This window comes from Pogona vitticeps, chromosome 2 (assembly GCF_051106095.1).
Source record: "Pogona vitticeps strain Pit_001003342236 chromosome 2, PviZW2.1, whole genome shotgun sequence".
Lineage (NCBI taxonomy): Eukaryota > Metazoa > Chordata > Lepidosauria > Squamata > Agamidae > Pogona > Pogona vitticeps.
In genome coordinates this window covers 5,144,539-5,160,868 of record NC_135784.1, presented here as the reverse complement: position 1 = coordinate 5,160,868, position 16,330 = coordinate 5,144,539, and the positions used below count along the sequence as shown (strand labels likewise).

Sequence of the window (16,330 nt, the reverse complement as noted above, 5' to 3'; positions counted from 1 at the left end):
GATACGGTGTCTGGGCAGACACACTTGCACAGGGATGGGCATGTGCTTCTTTTAATAATATAATAATCATGTGCCGTGAAAAGTCGATTCCAACATATGGTGACCCTTTTCAGGGGCTCCCAGGTAGAGAAAACTCAGAAGTGGTCTCCCCTTCCCTTCTTCTGGGGGCGCCCTGGGATCCCTGTGCAGCAGCTGGCCCAAGGCCCCCCCCAGGCTTGGCCCTCCTTTGCAGGAGGCACGGTGGGGAATTGAACTCGCACCCTGCAGAAATCAAGGCGGTGCTGGTGGTGTTGCGGGACAGACTAAAGAGAATAAATTGCATTTCCAGACAACTGGTAGAATCGGTGCAACGGATTCCCAACCAGATGCTCCTCACTTGCAAAGAGGAAGGCCAGCTTTTATTTTAATTTGCAAAGACCAAACAGGTTTTCCCTTGCCTACGTCACCAGGGGGCGTGCCTTATCCTCCTGCCACTCTTAAAAGCCGGTGCCAAGCAGCCTCCCTTTAAAGGCGCGCTGGCCCTTTTAAAAGGCGGGCGACGCCCCGCGCCTGCTCGCGCGCATGCGCCTGGTGGGGCGGGGCCCCGTTCTTTCCCCGGTAGGTCGGAGGGCAAAAAACCGGGCCTCCTTAAAGGTAACGCGGCTCCCAGACCCCGGCCTCTGGGGCCGGACCAAGGGCGGCGGGGGCCTGCGCCTTTAACGCGCGGCCACGGAAGGGCAGGCGCGAGAGGGGCTCCTGGGGGGGGTCGGAGGAGGAGGAGGAGAAGCCCAGACGGCCGCCGGGAGACGGAGAAGGGAGCGTCCCGGGCCGGAGGGTGTGAGAGGCGTTGAGGAGGAGCGCTAGGCCCGGCCGCAAGGCATCACGGGAGGGAGGTCAGCCGCCGCCGCCGCCGCCGCCCCCCCCTTCGCGGGAGGGGCTCCTTTCCTTCGCCTCCTTCCCCCCCTTTGGCGGGAATGGCGAGAACTCCCCCTTTCTTGCGCTGGGGCTCTGGGGGGTGGAGGAGTTGGTGGTGGTTGTGCCTCTGAGCGCGTGCAGAGCGCGGATGAAAGGCCAAGGCGGGGCTCCCAGCGCCCTGGGGGCCTCTGAGCGCGTGCAGAGTGCCTCTGGCGGAAGGAGGGGGGTGGGATGGGGTGGGGGGCCCTGGAGGAGGAGATGGCATTCCGCCAGCGGGAAGTGGTGGGGTGGGGAGGGGGGGATGAGAAAGTGGGGAGTGTGTACACCAAGCCAGCCCCCCCTCTTCTCCTCTTGGCTTTTTTCCTTCCCCCCCCCAAAAAAAGATGCACCCACCCCACCGGCATCTGGGTGGGAGGAACAGGAGAGGGGGGTCCCTTGCCCTAGAATTCAGGGTGGGGGTGGGTGGATGAGGGGGCAGATGGGTTTGGGGATGATCCCCCCACCACCCCCATTCCCTCTGAGTCCAGGATGTTGGGGGGGGGCTGTTCTAAGACAGCCCAACATCAGGATCAGGCCCCCTTGGGTCACCCTACCTTCTGCCCCCCCATTGGGGTGAACCAGAGGCAGGGGGAGTTGAGAGACACACTCTTCCTCCCCCTCCCTCCGAACAGCCCATCACCAGAAGAAGTCAAACTCTCACAGTTTATCTGCAATAGACACTAAAAGGGATCCTGGAAATCACAGTCACTTAATAATAACCAAAAATGCTAAACGTTGTTTTTGGGATCTCAGCAAAGAGGGGGGGGGGAAGGAAACCAGGGTTTGAAAAGAAGAGCAAACTTATTTCAGCACTTTAAAGACTAGCAGGTTTATTTTAGTGACTCACGATCCGCGTCTACGTGCAGAGGAGATGCGCCCTCTGCATTTGTGGTGGTGGTTAATGGATTAAATGCAGAATGAACAGCAAAAGAGACTAAAGTTAAAAAAAACCTATTGAAGTGAAAATTGCACAACTGTTGAACTGGGGGATTGCATAATTTAAGGCCGTGCAACCGAACTCTTGACCTGAGCTGTCCTTCGAGGCGGGGAGCTTCCAGATCTCTTCGCTGCCAACCTCCGAGACAGTTTCACAAAGAAGGAAAGATGGCAACACAAGCCAAGGAGTGTGGTTATATCGTGACGGAAAAAGGGGTGGGTGTGAGGGGCGGGTGCGCCCCTGCTTGCTTATGAAACGTCAAGGCTTGGCCGCTGAACAGGGAAGGCTGCGTGGGCCGCCCCGGGAGACGGTTGTGGTTATAACACAGCGGGGTTGCGTCCGAGTTGAATTTTGTAACACCCCAGGGTTCCGTTACACAATTTGGGGGGGGGGGGTTAGGCAGCATTGCATTATGACGGATGCTGTCAGATAACTGCTATTTCCTGAACCCTAACCCTTTTGGACACCTTTGAGTCTGTGGCCACCCTGAGCGTGAAACTTATTTTGTAGGGTCTCCCGGCGGAAGGGCTCCGGAAGCAGCCAACGGGACCAGGAGAGGCGGGATGGCCCCCTCCGCCTGCAGGAGAGGAGACTGACCCTGGGCAGGCAGGGTGGAGGCGAAAACCCGGGTACGAGCTGCGTCCAAGACGGGCGAATGGAACCCCTGCTTCTCTAGGACATCTGGTAATATTTGCGGGCCTTAATAGGTCCCTTTTGCCCGTCGCTTCCCGTCGGCCAGCCTTTTCACCGAAACCTCCGTCCAGGAGCTATCGTTCTGTTTGCGTGCGTTTGAATTTCACGACCGGCCCTCCTTTCCTTTGGAAGACCTCTTTGGGATATCTTCCTGATTCACCCCCATCCCCAAATAACTTAGCCCTGCTGGCACAGAGAACCCCCTTCTTGCCCATTCGTCTGGTCCAGGACATTTATGAACTGGTTGAAAGCCAAACCACCCCGATGCGGATCTCTGCGGAGCCTGGCGGATTGCATGGCCTGTCTGTCCCTTCCTGTAATTTGAGGAAGACCTTCCCTGGTATGCCGGAATAAAAAAAGCAGGCTTCATGTGCTTCATACAGTTGTGGATAGCTCAGTGGTTTAGGTGTCTGGTTGCGGACCTGGCAGCTGGGAGTTCGATCCCTCCATGGGGCTTCCTTCACAGAGTCTGGTCTCGATGATCTGTAGGGTCTCTTCCAGCTTTGCAGTGTTAATAGGAGGTGGAAGGAAAGGAGAAAGATTAAGGGTTCCTGTTGCAACTGTTTTTTGGAGAGGCCGATGTATTTGGTCTCTTGCCATTGCAAAAACAAAACAAAACAGGGTCATAGTACTCTGTGGTTCATGAAAGTTCGAATTTGACCTAAGGGGGTTATTTGCAAAGACTGGGTGGTTTTATTTGTTTTCAGTGGCAAGCTATATTTGGTGCAAGAGGCCGGCAGACCGCTTTTAGAGCCGTGCGGTCTGAATTTGTGGCAAACATAGGATTTAAATCACCGTTTTATTTTTTTTTTAATTGGATTTTTTAAAAATAACAATTTACATCAATTTGGTTTTTTAAAAAATCACATCCATCTGATGTGACTGTGTGTCAGGTCGTGTGGATTGCCAGACAGTTATTTTGTCACCTGTGATTTAAACTCCTCCGTGGCCCCTCTCCAGCCTCCAGGGCCACGTCTTCCCTGCCGGGTGTACATCTCGGCTCCCAAACCTTTCTCTTGTGCTTTCATAAGATAAATGCCTTCTTCTGTTGTTTGTTTCTCACCAGCCTATTCTTGTCCCCCCCCCCCCCGGCCGCCTTTTTGTGTGTGTGTTTTTGCAGAAGAGAGGGGGGCAGGCCAGACCCGTGGCACCATGGACCCCTCCTCCGGCCTGGCCGTGGTCCACGTGGACTTCCCTGAGGTCACCACTGCCCTGCTGGAGAACCTCAACCAGCAACGGGTGGAGGGCAAGCTGTGCGACATCGCCATCCACGTCCAGGGCCGGGTCTTCCGGGCCCACCGGGCAGTGCTGGCGGCCTCTTCCCCGTATTTCCATGACCAGGTGCTGCTGAAGAACATGACCTCCATCGTCCTGCCCAGCGTGATGGACCCGGTGGCTTTCGAGACGGTGCTGGCCTCGGCCTACACGGGGAAGCTGGCCATGGCCTCCGACGAGATCGTCAACTACCTGACGGTGGGCAGCGTCCTCCAGATGTGGCACATCGTGGACAAGTGTACAGAGCTGCTGAAGGAGCGGCGGGGGGCCCTGCTAGGGCCTTCCTCCTCCTCCTCCTCCTCGTCCTTTCGGGCCCACTCCAGCCGCACCAGCGACAACCAGTCCCCCAGCAGCAGCAACTACTTCAGCCCGCGCGATCTCGGCGAGGGGCCGGCCGAGCCGGGCAAGTACCAACCCCGGGGAGGGCTGGCCGGGGAGCGCGACGGGGGCTCGGAGGACCACGACGAGGAGGTCATCTTCCAGGCCGAGAAGGGCCCCGTCGCCCGCTGCCCGGACCCCTTCGCCGGGGGCAGCAAGTTCATCCTGGAGACGGACGACGACGCCAGCGACAGCGGGGAGCCCGGCAGCAGCGAGGGGCGCCGGCCCGCCTACGTCCGGCCCAGCATCATGCCCCAGAAGCAGTGGGTCTTCATCAAGAAGGAGCGCTCCCAGGAGGACTTGGTGCTGACCTGCGAGGAGGACGAGGACCCCGTGGAGGTGGCGGGGGCCGGTCCCGCCCCAGAGGCGGCGCTCAGCATCAGCGACGTGCGCACCCTGACGGACCCGGGCGGGAGCGGCAAGCTGGAGGAGCAGGTGAACTTCTGTGAGTCATCGGAGGACTTCCCCTCGCCGTACGAGGGCCTGGAGGACGCCTCGCCCCTCCCGGGGGGCTCCTCCTCGTCGTCCTCCTCCTCCTTCGCCCAGCGCTCCCTCCTGCCCATGGACATGCAGGGCAACCAGATCATGATCTTCCCCCCGCAGGCCGCCCCCGTGGAGCACGGGGCGGTGCAGCTGGCGGCCAGCTCGGGCGACGGCAACAAGATCTTCATGTGCCACTGCGGCAAGGCTTTCTCCCACAAGAGCATGCGTGACCGGCACGTCAACATGCACCTCAACCTGCGCCCCTTCGACTGCCCGGTCTGCAACAAGAAGTTCAAGATGAAGCACCACCTGACCGAGCACATGAAGACCCACACGGGGCTCAAGCCCTACGAGTGCGAGGTCTGCGCCAAGAAGTTCATGTGGCGCGACAGCTTCATGCGCCACAAGGGCCACTGCGAGAGGCGGCACCGCCTGGGCGGCGGAGGGGGGGCGGCCGCGGGGGTGGGAGGAGGAGGAGGAGGGGGAGGCCTCTCGGGCACCCCTCCTGCCGCCTCCGGGCCCCCCAAAAAGGAAGCCTCTCCTTCCCGGATCAGTGGGGAGGCCGACTGGGGCACGGGACGGTCGCCCCGCAGCGAACTGGGCTTCGCGGGGAGCAGTAAGATGTGAACAGACTGGGTGCGTGGGGCCGACCCCTCCTGCAGACTCTCGTGACCCAAATGGATCCTTGGCCGCTTGATGGGGTCCGAGACATTCCCCCTCCTGCCTGGGGAGTATAGGGACCCTCTCTGCTGCCCCATCCCCTGGACAGCCCCCACCCCCACCACCCCACCTCCGGCTGAGAGCAGCAGGGAGCTGGGGCATCACAGTGCCCATGGTGGACCTGCCTCAGGACCCAGCACTGCAGACATAAGAGGGGGGGGGGGGGTAAGCCAGCTACAGGATGCGGCCCCTGACCCCTTGCCTGGATGCCGGACTCTCCTGATTCTCTCCCTTTCTGTCTTCCGGGGGAGACGTGGGCTCTTTCGCTTCCCCCTCTGGGCTTTCTTCGGGGGAACCCTCCCCTCGGCCTTCTGTTCTTTGTTGACATCCATGTATGTTGTTGTTGCTGTTTTTTTGGGGGGGGGGGAGGATGTCTGTCTCAAGAGACCCAAACACTAACTCACTCACTCACTCCCCTCCTTGCTGCCTTTATTACGTGCTGTCGTTCTTGGTGCGTGTGTGTGTGTGGGGGGGTTCATTCACATAGCGGCCCCCTCCCTCTTTGTGCCCAGTAGGTGGGTGGGTAGCTGAGTGGACAACGCAAGAGGTCCTGTGGCCAGTGTGGGGTGGCGATGGAGGAGGAGGAGGAGTGGGGTGGAAAGACACACACACATAAGGCTCGGAGCCCCTGTGCCAAGCGAGCTGAGGGACTGTGTGTGTGTGTGTGTGTCTTCATGTCTTTGTGGGTGTGAATGTGTGGCATTGGTTTAAAACACCCAGAAACAGTCGGGCAGCCCAAACAAAGACTGGGGAACACACACACACACCCAGAGTGGCTTGTTGTGGGGATGGGACCCAACCTCCTCCCCCCCCCCCAGGATAGGGATCAGGCCGGGACTGACAGCTCTGTGGTTTGCATTCCTCTGCACCCCCCTACATCTGGGGTTCTTTCATCAGCCCCTCCCTCCATGACCCCCCCATTCCCGCTCCACAGCACCCGCTCCTGACCCCCAGTCTGCACACACCTCCAGAAGGCCAGCCTCTTACGAAGATGGAGACTTTTGTTTTGTTTTAGTTACAGTACCGAACTTTGGTTGGAGGGCCATTTAGAAAACAAACTTATCTATAAATATTTATTGATCAGGTCCTTGTGTGTCTGCGAGTGGTGGTCATGGCACGTGTGGGGAGGGGCTCTCCACGTTTCGGAGGGTTATAAAACTTGGTGTTACACAACCGGGGTCGGGCGTTCCTGGCCCCACACCTGCCCTGGGGAGGGGGGTGGAGGTGCTTTCGTAAACCCCCCCTTCCGGTCAACAGGCCTTTAAAAAGCAAGGCTCTGCAGGGTGACAACAGGCTCGTGTGTCGCGCTTGCGTTCCCTCGGCCTCTCCTGGCTGCTTTGGAAGAAGAAGGTGAGGAAGGCGGGCAGAGGAGGGGGACCCCGAGATCTTTGGGGTGGTGGTGGTGGGAAAGCCTCAAGTGGGTCTGCACCTTTCGGGGGGCTGGGGGAGGGCATCTTTTCAGTGGATCTGACGGCACCCACAGTGTGATGTGTGTGTGTGTCTCCCTCTCTCCTCCCCGCCCCAGCCGTCTCTCTCTTGAGGATCCCCCCCCCAAAAAAAAATGCTGCGGCCAGACGCTGCTGTGGTATCCCTGCTGCTGCTCCTGCTCTGGGCCGGGCCGGGCCCTTGTGAGGTCGAGAGGTAAGTGGGTAAAGAGAACGGGCCCGGAGGGCTCGGTGGGTGAGATCTCCAGCTGGGGATCCAGAGGTTGGGGGTTCGAATCCCCCACCTTGAGAGGGGCTGGACTCCCAGCTGTCCCGATGGTCCCTTTTCTGCTCTGCAATGCCAAAGGGAAAGGGGACTCCTCCCCCCAAAAAAGAACGCACCCCACCCCACATTTGCCAAGCCCCCTCCACCTGGCTACCCCAACCCAACGGGTGCAACCCCCCTCCTAGGCAAGGCCCCAGTCATGTTCCCACAACCGCCCACTGGGGAGGGTGCAGGGCCGAGCTTAGCCAAGATCGCCCCCCCCCCGGTTTTCACTGCCTGTCCTGATGAACTCTCTCCTCCCCCCCCCCCGTCATCCCTCAGCCCTTCACTGGGGATGGGTCCCACTTTTGCAACCTTTCTTTGCCCCCGCCCCCCGCAAATGTAGGGGGAAAGGCAGGTGAAGTTTCTTTCTGGGCGGCCCCCAGTTGGGCGCTGCTGGGCACCACTCAGTCTTCCCTGGAGAGACGTTTCGACGACCACGAAGGTCCGCCTTCGAAACACGTGCCTGCTTAAGGGGGCCGTTCGCGAAAAGACGGGCGTTCCGTGAAAAGAGTGGGAGCGGGGGGGGCAGGTTATTCTTCCCAGTTCAAGCTCTGCCTTTTCGGCGCCCCCCACCCCCGGTCACCTACCCCCATTCCCATGACCCTTTTTTCCAGGAACGTGCCCCCCACCTGCAGGACAAGCCGCGAGTGTCTCCCTTACACGGCGCTCTGCAACGGGGACGGCTACCAGGTGAGCCCCCCGCTCCTTTCGTGTGGATGGGGTGTGAGCCTGCGTGAGAGAGAGAGACACACACACACATACCCGCAACTCGCCTTCTCTCTTCTCCCGTTCACACGTGCAGGCCCGGCGCTATCCCGCCTCGTCCTGGGTGGGGATTCGAATCAACAGCTCCGGGGGCATGCCCACCCCTTTCCAAGGCTTCTTGCGGCTCTTGCGCTACATCCAGAGAGCCAACGAGCAACGTAAGAAGAGAGCGGGGGGGGGCCTTGGGGACGGGAGGGAAGAAGGGTGCCGGGGCATATGCAGAGTGCTGGCAGCCAGATGCCCCACGGAAGCCCTCCAGTGGCAGCCCCTTTCGTGTTTGCTCTTGGCCAGGCCAGTAGTTTGACTCCCAAGGTAGACTGCTTCTGGACTGGGAGGCTCTGTTAGGCAAGGTGCAAACCAGCAGCGTTGTTACTTTTCCTCTGGGCATCTGAGGGGTGTGTGTGAATAGGACTAACCCCCCCCCCCGGTAACGCTCCCCCCCTCCACATCCCTCCCTGATCTCAGCAGAGGTTTCCATCAAGGCAGATTACTTTAAATGAATCTTTTTTAAAAAAAATTTTTTAGTCAGCTTAGAAAAGTCTGATTGTGGTTTTAAAACCTAAAAACTAATTAAAGGCATCCTTAGGAACCCCTCCCCCCCCAATTCTTATCAATGAGCAGCAGTGCCCCCATTTATCAATGCTGGGGGGTTTAGGAGGGGGAAATGCTAAAAAAAAAAAACCGCCCCTGAACTGCCTGCTCCACCTTAAGAACAACAACACAAAAAAACACACAGTGCTTAACACTCAACTATGCACAAGCCGCCTTTGCCACTGCTTCTATCTCTCTCTCTCTCATAAACACACACACACAGAGAGAGAGAATTATCCCCTAGTTTGTACCTGTTAACTTAAAAGCTTATTTTCAGCACAGCCTGCTCCTCCCCCCCCCCGAAGAGTTAGCCGAGCTGGATAAATGTATTGGCAAAGCAGCTACCATGTTCTCTAGACTCACAAAGAGAGTATGGCTTAATAAGAAGTTGACGGCATACACCAAAATCCAGGTCTATAGAGCCTGTGTCCTAAGCACACTCCTATACTGCAGGGAGTCCTGGACCCTTCGTGCACAGCAGGAGAGGAAGCTGAACACTCTCCATATGCGTTGCCTCCGACGGATTTTTGGTACCACCTGGCAGGACAAAGTTCCAAACAGAGTAGTCCTAGAACGAGCTGGAATTTTTAGCATATATACCTTACTGAAGCAGCGACATCTACGTTGGCTTGGGCACATCGTGAGAATGGCTGATGGTTGGATTCCAAAGGATCTCCTGTATGGAGAATTAGTGCAGGGAAATCGCCCCAGAGGGAGACCACAGCTGCGATACAAGGACATCTGCAAGCGGGATCTGAAGGCCTTAGGAATGGACCTCAGCAGATGGGAAACCCTGACCTCTGAGCGTTCAGGCAGTGCATCATGGCCTCTCCCAATTTGAAGAGACCCTTGTCCAGCAGGCCGAGGCAAAGAGGCAGTCCCGAAAGCGACAAAATCAGGGAGCTGGACAGGGGTCAGATTGGATTTGTCTTCAGTGTGGAAGGGATGGTCACTCTTGAATTGGCCTCCTCAGCCACACTAGATGCTGTTCCAAGTCCTCCATACAGAGCATGTTACCATAGTCTTTCGAGACTGAAGGATGCCTCATTCTCACACACCCCCAGGAAAAAAAACTAACCTGCAACCAAAGCGATAAAGTATGGAAACTGGGGAGTGGCCCAAACCTAAAGAAGATTCGGGAATAGAGATGGGCACGAATCGATTCGTGCCATTTCATGGGAAGCCACACGAATCATTTCGTGCCCTTCTCCGCTCTATTTGGGAACCCTTAACGGACTGAGCCTGTGGCAGAAGAAGGACCGGGTGGGTGAGACCTTTCGTTCACTGGAGCGGAAGTGGGGCAAGCCAAGCCCCCCCCCGGGGTGCCCTCCTGCCCTGAATAAGTTGGGGGCGGGAGTCTACAGCAGTGACCCCCAACCCTGGGTCAACCAAGTGTTCTTGGAGTGCAATTCCCAAAAGACGCCTTCACCCCGCCAGCTCTGCTAGCTTTGATTTCTGGGAATTGCAGTCCAAGAACATCTGGATGACCCAGGATTGGGACTTCACCAGTCTTATCTCTAGAGACCCTCTTGGCTCCCTTCAACCCTGCAATTTCCAAATGGAAGGATTCCCACCTGTGCTGAGTCCCCCACGGCGCCTGCCCTACAACCCCAGCCTTATGCTGGAATGATCATTCCTGTGCCCTCCAAAGTTCCCACCTTGTGGCGATTCCAGCCTGGGATGAAATCAAGCAGGTAGTTAAAGGGATCGCGTGGGTTTGGGGAGGGGGGGATGTGGCTGGCTCATGACTATTGCAAATGGTGTCCCCCTGCATCCATTTCCCCTTTCTCTCATCCTCCTTCCTCCCCCCCCCAGGGGTCAGGATTCCCATGGCAGCCCCCGTCTTGACCCGGGTCGAAAATGGGCCGGAGAGACAGGGTATCAATATGTACTTCATGCTGCCGAAGGCCTTTCAGCAGGACCCCCCTGCCCCCATGGATGAAACGGTGCGTAGGTGCCTTCTTACCCCTACCCCACTTAATTGAACCCTGCTCCTCTCTCTGCCTTGCTTCTCCTTGCCACTCTGCCCCCGCCAGACCTCTGGAGGAGTGATCTGCTTCATTATGTAAGACAAGGCAATCCCTTCCTCCATGTAAGCAGAACAAAACACACACACACACCATCTGCATCCCTGCATGTAGAAAGCAACGGGGGGGGGGGAGGAAGTGTGTCACCTACCAGCTCCTTTAACAGCTTGTAGGGTGTTTAGTTTCTTAAGGGCCTTTTCTGGGCACCCTATCATCTGTTCCCATTTTACAGGTGGAGAAAACTGTGGCCAAGAGAGGAACCGCAAGGCTCCACAGTTAGGGGGAGAGGAAGGGGGTAGATCTTGAACCCAGAGCTCTTATCTCAGGTTCACATGCTTTCTTCTGTTGCCCCTGGGTAGCTTGGTGTACTTTTCTCCAAAATGTCTTCTCCCTCTGCTAAGTAAGTAGCTGATGGCTGTCTCTCTGGCTGAATGAATGGATGGATGGATGGATGACAAAAATCCATTTTGGGTTCTTTTTTTTTTTTTTTTTTTTTTTTGCCCCACACTTCAGAAATCCAGCCAGACCTTTTCCTGGCTGTTTTCCCCACAACCCTCAATAATCACCTACTTCTCTGAGGTTTGCCCAACTTGGTTTCAGCCTCTTTCTGCTCTAGAGGAGAGTGAAGCCCTACCACTAGGAGACCCACCAACCTCTCTCTCGCCTCCCCCTCTTTCCTTTTGGTCCCTCAGGTGTACCTGGAGCGCTTCCCTCCCCAAGAGGCCTATGTCCGGTCCTTCAGGGGCTGGATGACGAACCAGACTCTCCAGGTTGAGCTCGAATCCCTGGATGCGAAGCTGCAGGAGGCGGGCCGGGCCACCCAGGCAGGCCTGTATTACACGGCCGGCTTCAACAGGTGGGTGTCTGGGGAACCCTCTTGAGTTTGTGTTGTGTTAGGACTTCCCCTTGCATGGGAGACGGAGGGAGAGGGAGTCTGTGCTGGGGCCAAGCAAGGCGTGCCTCTCCAGGAAGAAGAGGTCCCTTTGTGTGTGGGGGGGGTTACAGCTCCTTTTCTTACTAACCTTTCCCTTCCCCTCTTTCTCTCTCCCGCCCCCGCCCCCCAGTCCCTGGGAAATTGCTAGCCGGCGGAATGAGGTCTGGCGGATCGCACAGGGAGAGCTGGGGTGCGGCTCTACCCTTGAGGAATAACCAGCCCTCCACGTGCCTTGGGGTTCGGTCCAGTGACAGTAAGGGACCCAGACGTCTTGGCCGCCTCTGGACAAAGCTTGGCCTTCCCTCCGTGGGGGTGGGTGGGCTGATTCTGCCCCCTCTCCAGTGGCGGGAGAAGGAGTCAACCCGATGCCATTCCCCCTCCCCTTCCGGGGACAGAGAAGAGACTCTGGGGGGACCGTCCCACTCCGCAGGACCAGCACTCCAGGGGCAGAGGGGCTGAGGTTCTCCAGGCGTCTCCCTTGGCCCTGGTGACCCAATGCAGGCCCTCCGGAATGCTCCTGGCCAGCCTTCCCCCACCTCCCTGTTTTTTTGTGGCAAGAGGGGAAAAAAGGGAGAGGGGAATAAGAGAAGAAATGCAACTCTTCACTCCCCGAATACTTAAAAAAACCCAAATAAACTGGACTTCAAATCATCTCTGCTTTTGTCCTTCCTCCAACATTTCTGGTTGTCTGTGTGTCCCCCCCCCCAATAAAACTATCACAGGGCATATTATGGGCTGCCTCTCCCATGTTTCCTGCCTCAACTCTACAGAAACAGAACTGGCTATTTTCCTCCTTGGTGGAAAGGAGGCTTTGCCCTCCGAATCCCCCTTCCCAGCTATCAGACTCCAACAAATGAGTTTCCCATCCCACCCCCAAATTGTGCCCCCCTCCCTCCTGTTCTCTACCCCCCTCCCTCTATTGTAGCTTGTGACCTTCTTTGTAACTCTTGAAAGCCAGGGAGCGCTCTCTAGGGACGAGCCCGATAAATAAAACTCATCAATGTATGAAAAATACCGCCTGTAGCTTTTATGTAAGGGGACAAGAGTATTGCAAAGGGAATTGGGCCTTCTCCAATTTTATCCATGTGTTTCCCAAAGAGAGAGAAATATAGCAATGAATTACAGCAGTGTTTTCACACCTGTCTTACCCAGCCCCCCCCCCATGGCAAGCGAGCCACTCTTCCAGATACTGCTCCTTTGTGAGCCAAGAGGTGGTTCATCCTGGATATACAGCCGGTGGTTCACGCACTCACCGCTCAGGAGTTTGGGTTCTAGATTTCATGCTGTTTTGAGATGATACCCCTTGATTGCCCTGGGGAATCTGACTCTGCCGAACTCCGCTCAGGCTGCCGTTCAGGAGCTGGACTTTTGTCGGCAGGACTGAAATCCTGATGGTGCCTGCTTAGGCTCGTCTGCAGCAAAAAAAGAGTAGCTTTCTTGAACCCGAAGCACTCCCTGTTTGTTCCTCTCGCTCGTCCACGCCAGCATCCGTTCCGTTCTGATGCTACTATACCTGTAGAATATGGGGAACTGGGCTTGAGCTGGAATAGACCAGGGAAGTTGGCAAGTCCCAAGTCTTGAGTCTTTGGGATCAAGTCCCGAGTCCAAGTCCCTATTAAAAACAAGCTTTGTTCCCCAGGAAAAAAAGGGAGGGGTGGGTGGATTCCGAGTCATGAGTCGGAGACACTGGAAAAAACAACAACAACAACAACAAAAACCGAGCTGAGTCTTCAGTGCAACAGAAGTCTGACTGGACAGCGAACCCTCATCCCTGGAAGAGATCAGAAGGAATTCAATGGGGATATATTCATCACAACGACGTCCTCTCCTGGATTAAGTGGGTCTTTTTCTGAGGTTGGAAATCCAGTGTGCTATAGTAGGTAGACGGAGGGACTAGGAATCTGGACGCCTGGGTTCAAATCTAAAGATTAAAAAACAAAAAACTCTCCACCCATTCCCTGTGGAATCTCAGTCACTCTCCATAGAAATAGGGAGGCGAGAACCAGTGATCTTCCTGGAAGAAAAAGTAAGGCCACAAATGTAAGAAAGAATAAAGCATCTGCGGTACCATTGAGCCCTCCCTTGGCTTTTAATAGCTGCTAATTAGTAATCAGGATTCGGAGGGAAATTTAAATCTGGTGCAAAAGGAGAGAATTCGGAGCACAGGCAAGTCTTTAAATCTTTGTGGCTCACGAGATTCTACCTCTCAGAAGGCCTTTTCCTCAAAAAAAAAAAAAGATGCAATTTTCTTTTTGCCATATAGAGGGAGGGGAGGGGGGTTATGGGATGGGAAAACATGGGAGACCTATGGGAAGAGGCATGAGCCCTCTGGGGTCCTCCTGGGGAAATTGTGCGAATGAGGCTCTATCAGGATGGCTGTCGAGTGTGGGGGGGGAAACAGGAATAAAAAATCCCAAGAGGAGTCTAAATGAGGAAGAAGTCAAACCCTGAGATAGGGCTATTGTTGCCGCCCAGCTGACCAGGGGGTGGATTCCCCTTTTCCCTTCCCTATTATTTATCTATTTAAATATTTAATAACCTCCCTTTCTGTTGGCGTGGGGCCAAAACTCCGGAGTCTTAATTAGGCACAGGCCTCAAGAAAAGTTCCTAGAGTCTGGTTGAATCCCACTTTAACATAAGCAAAGCAAGAGACTTAGGGATTGAGTGACTTAGAGACTTAGATGTGGGGAGAAAACAACACGAGAGAGTTCTTAGTAATTAGAATAGATTATATTGATTATGGCAAAACATATACAGTGGTGCCCTGCATAGCGACGTTAATCCGTTCCAGGATTAACGTCGCTATCCGGATTCATCGCTATGCGGGGGGGGGAACCCCATAGGAACGCATTAAAATGGGTTTAATGCGTTCATATTGGGGCGAAAACTCACTGCTATGCGGGGAATCCTCGATCCGGCCGCCATTTTCGCTTCCCGGTAAGCGAGGGCAGGGCGCAAAAACGCTGCGGGTGGCCATTTTGGAACCGCCGATCAGCTGTTTAAAAAACATTGCAATGCGATCACATTAGCGATAGCAAAAAACGCATCACTATGCGAATTCGTCGTTGAACGGTGCGCTGATTAAGCAAGGCAACACTGTACTGTATACACATACTGTATATACAGAGCAAAGTACATTTGGCATAGTAACATTCAGAGCATTGACATAGCAGTAAATGACCATCAGACTTACTGCTGAGCCTTAAGGTCTGTTCTGTATCAGTCACATTTATACTCAGAACAGCCAATCACATTTCTCCATTTACAGCTGGTCTTGTTAACAATCAAGCAATACAGTGGTGCCTCGCTAGACGATGATAATCCATTCCACTGAAATCATTGCCTAGCGAAAAGCAAATCGTCATCTAGCAAAAATCGGTTTGTGAAGCAGGGACTAAACATTGTCCAGCAAAATTCCCCCATAGGAATCACTATTTTGCAAATTGCTATAGCGATTGCAAAAAAGTCAATGTCTAGCAAGGCATCACTGTACATCATCTTGCTTCACCTGGATGCTGTAAGTCATTACACTGGCTTTTAAGCAGGCAGAGACCGCGAAGGGGGCGGCGGCACTCTGCACGTGCCCAGAGGAGTACCTCGCCCAGCCCAGCTCCCTGCCCAGCGCGCTGTCTCGAGCAGAGGTGAAAGGAGAGCCCAGTGGCACCATGGGCTCAGCACGGTCGCTCCCCACCGTCCCCTCGCCCTTCTGTTCTTAGTTGACATCCATGTATGTTGTTGCTGCTGTTTTTTTTTGGGGGGGGGGCGATGTTTGTCTCAAGAGACCCAAACACTAACTCACTCACTCACTCACTCTCTTGCTGCCTTAATTACGTGTTGTCGTTCTGTGTGTGTGTGTGTGTGTGTGTGTGTGTGTGTGTGTGTGTGTGGTTCATTCACGTAGCGGCCCCCTCCCTCTTTGTGCCCGGTGGGTGGGTGGGGTAGCTGAGCAAGAGGTCCCAGGGTCAGTGTGGGGTGGTGATGGAGGAGGAGGAGTGGGGTGGAAAGACAGACAGACAGACACACACAAGGCTCAGAGCCCCTGTGCCAAACGATCTGTGGGACATTCTCTCTCTCTCTCTCTCTCTCTCTCTCTCTCTCTCTGTGTGTGTGTCTTTCTCCATGTCTTTGGGGCTGTGGATGCGTGGCATTGGTTTGAAACACCCAGAAACAGAAGGGCAGGCCAAACTCACAGCCCCCCCCCTCGGACCCTTTGGGAACTGTTCTCCTTTTCCCCCCAGAATGGGGACCCCTCCCTCAAAGACTGTGGAACACCCTCCCCCCCCCCAGTGGCTTGTTGTGGGGATGGGACCCAACCTCCGCTCCCCCCCCCCCCAAGATAGGGAACACAGCGGGGACTGACAGCTCTGTGGCTTGCATTCCTGTGTACCCCCCTACATCTGGGGTTCTTTCATCAGCCCCTCCCTCCACGACCCCCCCATTCCCACCCCACGGCACCCCCTCCCGACCCCCAGTCTGCACACACCTCCGGAAGGCCAGCCTCTTACGTAGATGGAGAGTTTGTTTTGTTTTACAGTGTAGTTACTTAACTTTGGTTGGAGAGCTTTTTAGAAAACCTATATTTATTGATTCCGGTCCTGGTGTGTCTGGGCGTTCTTGCCCTGGCGTGTGTGGGAAGGGGACACACACACACACACCCACGTTTCGGAGGGTTATAAAACTCGGTGTTACACAACCGGGGCCGGGCGTTCCTGGCCCCACGCCTGGCCTGGGGAGGGGCTTTCGTAACCCCCCCCCTTTCCGGCCAGCAGGCCTTAAAAAGGACAGGCACAGGGCTCCGGCATCGCGCTCGCCTCCCCTCGGCCTCTCCTGCCTGCTTTGGAA

General features: G+C 55.7%; 2 protein-coding genes across 4 annotated transcripts; both read left to right on the top strand.

The window, feature by feature from the left end:
- The first annotated feature begins 638 nt into the window (after positions 1–638).
- On the top strand, positions 639–6,504 carry ZBTB22 (zinc finger and BTB domain containing 22). 3 transcript variants are annotated; one of them, XM_072987576.2, is made up of 3 exons: positions 639–872; positions 2,381–2,499; positions 3,684–6,504. In XM_072987576.2, exon 3 carries the CDS (start codon positions 3,716–3,718, stop codon positions 5,324–5,326), a length of 1,611 nt encoding a protein of 536 aa, XP_072843677.2. In that variant the 5' UTR covers positions 639–872; positions 2,381–2,499; positions 3,684–3,715; the 3' UTR covers positions 5,327–6,504. The 3 variants fall into 3 exon arrangements, with proteins under 3 accessions (XP_072843677.2, XP_072843676.2, XP_078243284.1); XM_072987575.2 differs by having other exon boundaries at positions 640–872; positions 2,381–2,554; XM_078387158.1 differs by lacking the exon at positions 639–872 and adding an exon at positions 1,284–2,085 and having other exon boundaries at positions 2,381–2,554.
- Positions 6,505–6,633: 129 nt separating this feature from the next.
- LOC110091024 (heme-binding protein 2) lies at positions 6,634–12,500 on the top strand. Its single transcript, XM_072987972.2, has 7 exons — positions 6,634–6,769; positions 6,945–7,060; positions 7,786–7,861; positions 7,974–8,094; positions 10,343–10,473; positions 11,247–11,410; positions 11,619–12,500. Exons 2-7 carry the CDS (start codon positions 6,981–6,983, stop codon positions 11,701–11,703), a joined length of 657 nt encoding a protein of 218 aa, XP_072844073.2. The 5' UTR covers positions 6,634–6,769; positions 6,945–6,980; the 3' UTR covers positions 11,704–12,500.
- Positions 12,501–16,330: the final 3,830 nt, after the last annotated feature.